The 7,490-nt window shown below is 45.3% G+C and overlaps 1 protein-coding gene across 1 annotated transcript; it reads left to right on the top strand.

Moving 5' to 3' along the window:
- The first annotated feature begins 5,606 nt into the window (after window positions 1–5,606).
- Window positions 5,607–7,100, top strand: LOC121441095 (DDB1- and CUL4-associated factor 12-like protein 1). The gene has a single exon (XM_041642225.1). The coding sequence runs from the start codon at window positions 5,649–5,651 to the stop codon at window positions 7,098–7,100; it is 1,452 nt and encodes a 483-aa protein (XP_041498159.1). The 5' UTR covers window positions 5,607–5,648.
- The last annotated feature ends 390 nt before the right edge of the window (window positions 7,101–7,490 follow it).

Below are 7,490 nucleotides of genomic sequence, written 5' to 3'. Positions count from 1 at the left end.
ATGAATTTAAATTTATAGTATACAAAATGCACTTACCCTGAAAGAATGCTGATTTATTTTAAATATTTTAGTGCCATTAAAATTGCATAATACTTGGTGATGTAGTGTTCTAATAGGAGAAGCGGGGCTGTGTCCCCACATGCGGGCACCCAGCCGCCCGCATGGCTAGATTATGCCCCGAAATAATTACATGGAAACTGTATGTTTTTAAACATTGCCTGGCCCATTAGTTCCATATAAGGATTTGGTTTTCTGTTCATTTATCTGTATTTTAAAACAGTGTTTTGGTTTATGAGTTGAAAGGCTGTCACAACTCAAAGATATTTCACAAAGTTTCAAAGACTTAATTAGAAACAGCTTTTTATGTTTGATTTCTTAAATCATGCATATTTAATCCCAGTTAAAACTGTAGATATAATTTCTCTTTTTTTTTCAGATCATAATCTAATTATACTCTCTCCCTTTTCTTTTCTTCAAACTCTCCCATATATCTCTTCTTCCTTGCATTCAAACTTATGGTTTCTTTTTTTCCATTAATTGTTGTTTCAGAAGTAGGTGTGTGTGGGGGGGTGTGGGGGTGTGTGTGTGTGCTTGTGTGTGTGTGTGTGTAATTTTCCTGAATTCAGAAATACAACTTTACAACTTTCTCAGTCTGTATAATGGTTATTATATTATGTTTTAAGGGCTGACTGCTTGGTATTAGAAACCAATTGATCTGATATTCACTTGAGCAGAATATTTCTCCCATTCTCTGCATTCCTTAGTTTCTCATAGCTCTTTCTCCTTTCCATAGTTTTTTTTATCCCTTTCTGGCTCATGTTTTAGGGATTCACATTAGTATGGCTTTATAGTTGTAGCTTCTGGCATTTTAAGTAAAACTAGAGTTAGAAAGTTTTCTACTTCTTTGAACATTTTCATTATACTTGGCAATTTGCACTTCTACAAAGAAGTTGTTATATTTTGAGGTTCCTTATTTAGAGAGATTTTGAAATATGTTTGAAATAAAGGTTCCAATGATGTTTTGATCCTGTGACCATTTACATTATAATTGTTAGCATATATTCATCATTCAAAGGGATGGGTTTCATGTTGTTATATTATTTCACAGATATTCTCTTTTTGAATTTTTTAAACATTTCTCTTTTACACTTATTTATGTATTTTATGTTTGCGAGTGTTCTATTGACTTTATTCCAGAAGAGATCAGATCCCATTAAAGGTGGTTGGGAGCCACCATGTTGTTTCTGGGAATTAAACTCAGGACATTTGGAAGAGCAGCCTGTGCTCTTAACTTTTGAGCTAACACTCCAGCACCATGTGATACCTTTTGACAATGGAAAAGCTGGCTATGGTGGCACACATTTCTGATCCCAGCATTCAGGGAGTTAAAGACAGGCAGATAAGTGAATTCAAGATCAGCCTAGTCTGCATAGCAAATTACAGAATAGCCAGGCCCACATAGTGAGATCCCATCTTTAATTAAACAAACAGACAAACAAAAGTTGAAGTGGCACATGGCTGTATCCTTGAACTAGACAGACAGAGGCAGAAAGACCAGAAGTTCAAAGCCATGGGTCAGTAAGGTGGCTCAGGGGTTGAAAGCACATGTCTCATGAGCCTGGCAAACTGAGTTCCATCACTGAATCCATGTAGGATGAAAAAAAAAACCCTCCCAAAACTTGTGCACCAACAGCACACCAATGCCTGTGCTTGCTTGTGTATGCAACAACAATGATAAACCAAGCCTTTCCAAAAAGTTCCTCAGCCAAACCCAGCAAAAAGAATGCAACTGTTTTTCTCTATTCAAGTGAATTTTGTATTTCCAGGTTCTGGTCCCCTCCAGTTGGGGCAGGTTGGTAAACTAATGAACAAAATAAGCTTGGGCTGGACCCGGGGAAAGAAGGGCAGTCTGGCTTGAATCCTCGTGCTTTATTATAGAAAGTACAGGCACCTGCCCCACCCACACCAGTGAGCTAGCAGCCATGGAGGTACAGTCCAAAAGGCTGGACCAGGAATCTTGGGAGCCAGGAGGACAGGAGAAGAGAGAGGCTAAAGATGGAGAACCTGCCCCAGCTTATCTGATCCAGGCCACAGAGCTCATCACCCAAGCACTGCGGAAAAGGAAGGGCGGTGCCTATGGTGCTGGGCTCAAGACTACCAAGATAGGGTGCCCATCCTTTTCCAGGGCATTTCGGGTGAGTATGGCAGTAAGGAAGACGGGGACAGAAAGGAAGATGGCTCGGTGTGTAAAGTGCTTGTCGTGCCAGCATGAGGGACTGAATTAGAGTGCCCAGAACCCACACAGAGGTATGCCGCAGCACGCTCAGGGACGTTCCTATGTCAAGGTCAGGGGCAGAGACAGAAACAGAACTGGTGAGCCTGGCGTGTGCAGCAGAGAACAGTCATGATGGAAGGGGGATACTACATCTGAGGTTGACCACTGACCTCCCCACTGACCTTGCACATCGACAAAGTATTTTAAGGAAACAAAGAAGGCCCAGGAGCCTTCTTTTCTCACAGAGACCTTGGACAGAGTTTTCTTTCTCTTGTGAATACCCTTATAAAATGGGAAATACTCAGGGCAGGGGGAGGCACATTCTGGCCAGGGATTTTGAATGGATTGGACCTTCTGCTCTTTGAAGTAACCTGTCCCCTGCCTGTCGGGATTGTGTGAAGAAGAATGCAGATGAGTACCTGAAGTGGGCAGAGACCCTCCAAGCACACTTGCCTTGAGGGGACCCTTCCTTGGATGTCAACTCCAGCACTGCCAGCCTCCTCTGCTCCTTTCCTAGGGTCCTGGTCTTGTCTCTGAATATGTGAGTCACTAAAGATTCCACACCAGTTTGGAATTATTATTTATAGAATGGTTATTTATTTAAAGTGGAAAAAGCTACAGATCACCACCCCAGACAACAGCCCTCTGCCCAATCTGGAAAGGAGTCCAGTAGCCAGAAGTGGAGTTGGAAGCAAGAGAGCAAGAGGAGGGCTGCAGCTGATTTTTAAAGAGAGAGAGATAAAGCCCCAGTTGGCTGGTATCTCAGCAGCTATAGGCTGGAGGAGTGGAAGGAGGTCCCGAAGCACCTCCCCCTTTTGTGTAAGTAAGAGAGTTCTAAATCTACTATCAAATTATATACAATAAGAACAAATATCCTATTCTAACTAGCTTAAGTGTTGTATAATAAATTACTTGGCCTATCATGAGAGGAAAGTACCTACATTTACATAGTCTTCAACCCCATCGAAGATCTGAGAAGGAAATAATGTTACCTGGGTAATTAGGAAGTGCAATCAAACAACTTCCAAAACATGCAACAAATCACAGAGACAACTGGGTACGTGGGCAATCACCCAAAGTCACGTTTGAAGCATTGAAGCAACCAACTTTGGCTAAGGCCTAATGAAACTGACATACCATAATCAAAGGCAAGAAACTTGTCAAAACTATCTTACCCTGTCTTGGAAGGATATGACAGTCCTGTTTTATCCATTTACAGATACTCCGTATCTCTGTCAGTGGTTGAGGTATGGACATTTCTTTGCCCAAAGGCCAGTACTGCCAAGAGGAAAGGCTCCAGGTAAAGTGTCTTTGGTGCTCAACATTCTCTCGAGAATTGACTGGTGTTCCATGGAGCAATTGTGTCTCGCTACCATGGAACTCTGAGTTAGATTAAAGGCCATCTTCTACAGATCTTTGAAGAGGTTGAAGATTGTCTATACTGAATATAACCCCCATGAATCTAAGGAAACTGAATAGTCTAATTATAAATGACATAGATGCCTATATATATATATATATATATATATATATATAAAATTCTCAATACCTATCTAACTTAAAGACTAAGACAATAAACAACTGTGCAATAAATGAGGACAATGACCTCCAAATGTGATGGAGGAAGGTCATTGGTTAAATAAAAAGAAACTGCTTGGCCCTCATTGGTTAGAAGATAGGTGGGAGGAGTAAACAGAACAGAACGCTGGGAGGAAGAGGAAGTGAGCTCAGACTCCACAGCTCTCCTCTCAGGAGCAGACGCCTCAGCAGAGACGCCATGCTCCCGGCTCCTGGGCAGACACACGCGATGAATCTCCCACCCAGGATGGACATAGGCTCGAATCTTCCCGATAAGACCAGTGCTCACAGATTATTAGACATGGGTTGATCCGGATATCAGAATTAGCCAGTAAGGGCTAGAGCTAAAGGGCCAAGCAGTGTTTAAAAGAATACAGTTTTCTTGTATTTATTTCGGGTATAAAGCTAGCCGGGTGGCGGGATGCAGCCCCGCCGCCCTTATTACTACACAAATGTAAACAATGTACAAGTATACATTGCAATATGATATATACATATATATATCAATACATAAACAATATATAAGTATCTTAATCAGAGGTAGAATTATACACTGCAATATGGTAAATATACATATATCAATACAATATATATCAATACATAAAAATGTTTAAACAGAGTTAAAAGCATGCATGCATACAATAGTCAATATAATTTAACTTTGTATCAATATACAATAATCAAGACCAATATAATTGCCTAAAAACAATAAATTATAAGTACCAATCTATTATCCCGTCATCCAATTTTCCCTCTTTTTTTCTTTTTTTTCAAAAGGATCCCTGAGCTTATGAAATTCCTCCACCAACCCTCAACCATATACTAATTATAATCAACCCATAAATGATGTCCCTAAACCCAAGGAAAACTTTACTGGGAGAGGGGATGTCGTCCTCTAGAATTACTTCCAGTTCTCATGGGGGTGACATTCTTTCTGGGGGAACCTACGAAAGTAAAATGATGGTTAAATTTCAAGATAAATGTCTGGTAAGATTTCAAATTGCCTCTGAGTATTTTGTGGAGGTCTGGTCAAAATGTTGTAAAAAATGTGCACAGTATCAACTAAACAAGTTAGAACCCTCTTGTGCAGCCATACCAAAAACAGGTCTTATAGTAGCACTATCAGTATCATGACGTCATATCAACGAGGTGGAGTTATTGTTATGGCCCCCATCTTAGTCCAGGAAAATTCAATGTTACTGAAGGAAAAACTCATTGTTCATTATTGGAAGGTGCTGGACTACTGGCGCTAGAGAGATGTCTCCCTGTTCCTTCAAGATCCGTTCTAGCTATTGTGTGGCTTTCCTATCTTCTTGGCTTTACTACTACCTAGCATCCCTTTCTGGCTGGGCACGAGCTACCCCCTATTGCCATGATCTCCCAACCCTAAAGCTCACCCTTCCACACCTCCCATCACTTCTACCATTGATAGTCAGCCCATACCGCCCGCCTGCTCTTCCAAAACCACCCTCAGAACGTGCCCCTCCCGGCCTGCTGTCCTTATCCTCCAGGGACTTGTTGCTCATGGCCCAGAAGTCCACAAGCTGAGCTGTCTGGCATCCGCGGCTCCACTCTAGCTCCTGCAGCACCGCATCCTCGGCTCTAGCCACTCCAACTCGGCTCTTTCCGCCAGACCACGCAATGCCTGCTGGGTCACGCAGCTTTCGCCTCCTTTGCCGCCCACGCGCTCAGGACTCCACCAGCTCTCTGTGGCTTGGTCGCCTAGCCTCCGGCTCCCAGCGATTCGCTGTTTCAGGCCAACACCGCAGCGCTGCCTTCTCCAGTGGCACAGGAGATGCCACAGCCCGCAGGACCCTCCAACCTCTCGCCAACCACCATGGGACCTCAGCAAACAGGTAGCAGGAAGCAGAAAGCCTCCAAAGAGGGTGCTGGGAGCTCTCCATCGCCAGGCCCCTCCATGGTGGCGATGGCGGCAGCCGAAGCAGGCCAAGCCGAGGGGTCGCTGCTGCTGGTCAGGAGGCCACAGCGGCCCATGGCTCGCCATTCCTTGGTGCACTACCTGAAGGGCCGGGCGCTGGGCTACGAGGGCCACCCAAGGCTGGCGGGCTTCGAGGGCGACCTGTGCAGCTACAGGGCCCTCAGGCTGCCTGAGCTGCTGAGGGAGCGCCAGCTGGCACTCGGCCCCCTCAACAAGGTGTTCGCATCGCAGTGGCTAAATGCCAGGCAGGTGGTGTGTGGCACCAAGTGCAGCACGCTTTTTGTGGTCGACGTCAAGACCGATCATATCAGGTGCATTCCTCTGATTAGTGACAGGGGGCCTGACCAGTCCCGTGGCTCGCCTTCCTGTGGCATTCATGCTGTGGAACTGAATCCCTCCAAGACCCTCATGGCCACTGGAGGGGAAAACCCCAACAGCCTGGCCGTCTACCAGTTACCCACGCTGGACCCCGTGTGTCTAGGAGATTGCCAAGGCCACAGGGACTGGATCTTTGCCATCGCGTGGATGAGTGACACTGTGGTTGTGAGTGGTTCCCGCGATGGCACCGTGGCACTCTGGCGGGTGGCTCCGGACATGTTCAATAGCAGCATTGCTCTGCAAGAGGATGCGGGCCTTCCAGCTTATGCTCACATCCGTCCTACAGATATAGAGGCCATCCCTAAACCCACTACCCGTCCTGGTAACCGCAAAGTTCGAGCCCTTGCTTACAGCAACAAAAACCAGGAGCTGGGAGCCGTGTCTCTGGATGGCTACTTCCAACTGTGGAAAGCCAGGAGCTCCCTGGCCTGTCTGCTGTCCCTAAGGCTGCCCTACTGCAGGGAGAACGTGTGTCTCACATACTGTGACGAGTTGTCCCTCTATGCTGTCGGATCCCAGTCTCATGTTTCATTCCTGGATCTTCGCCGTGCCCAGGAGAACATCTGGTCATTCTGCTCCCGAGAGGGAGGCACTGGTGTCCGTTCCCTGAGTGTCCACCAGCATATTGTCACCGTGGGAACAGGTCAAGGTTCTCTGCTCTTCTATGACATCCGTGCCCAGAAGTTCCTCCAGCAAAGATCTGTAGCCAGTCCAGACATGTTTCCTGTGCCCTCTGGAAGGAAGCTCAAGCTCACCTGTGGCAGTGGCTGGATCAACCAGAATGATTTCTTAGAGAATTACGCTGCTGGTGTAGATTTCCCCAACGCACTCTACACTCACTGCTACAACTGGCCAGAGATGAAGCTCTTCGTGGGTGGGGGCCCACTGGCCTCAGGCCTCCATGGCAACTATGCAGGCCTCTGGAGCTAAGGTTAGCTGAACAAACAGTATGCATTTATCTTTCTGGTCAATCTAACTGAACGCTGCCGTTTTCCTTTTCCACATGCTGTTTTAACTCTGTTTCTCTCTCTTTTTTTCTTTCTTTTTGTCTTTCAGGCAGAGCGGGCCCTGATTAACCAGTGTATTTCTTAGCAGAAAGAGAGGAGAAGACAGATAGAGCTGACAGAAGTCGCTCTGAGAAATTTTCTGCACCTCTCCACCATTCTTTGAACTGTTCATACAAATACTTTCCACTATCTCTTAGCTGTGCCGTCTTTGAGTGAGTGATCCATATAGTCTGTATGTGGAAGAAAACCCCTGTTATAATGTTAGACTTGTGTATTTGTTGTGTTATTTTACTATTAGCTGGTTTAAAGACAC

This window comes from Microtus oregoni, unplaced genomic scaffold (genome assembly GCF_018167655.1).
Source record: "Microtus oregoni isolate MIOR12 unplaced genomic scaffold, Mior012 000073F_002, whole genome shotgun sequence".
NCBI classification, from domain to species: Eukaryota; Metazoa; Chordata; class Mammalia; order Rodentia; family Cricetidae; genus Microtus; species Microtus oregoni.
The sequence above is the reverse complement of the archived record's forward strand: the minus strand, read 5'-3'. Positions and strand labels throughout refer to the sequence as shown.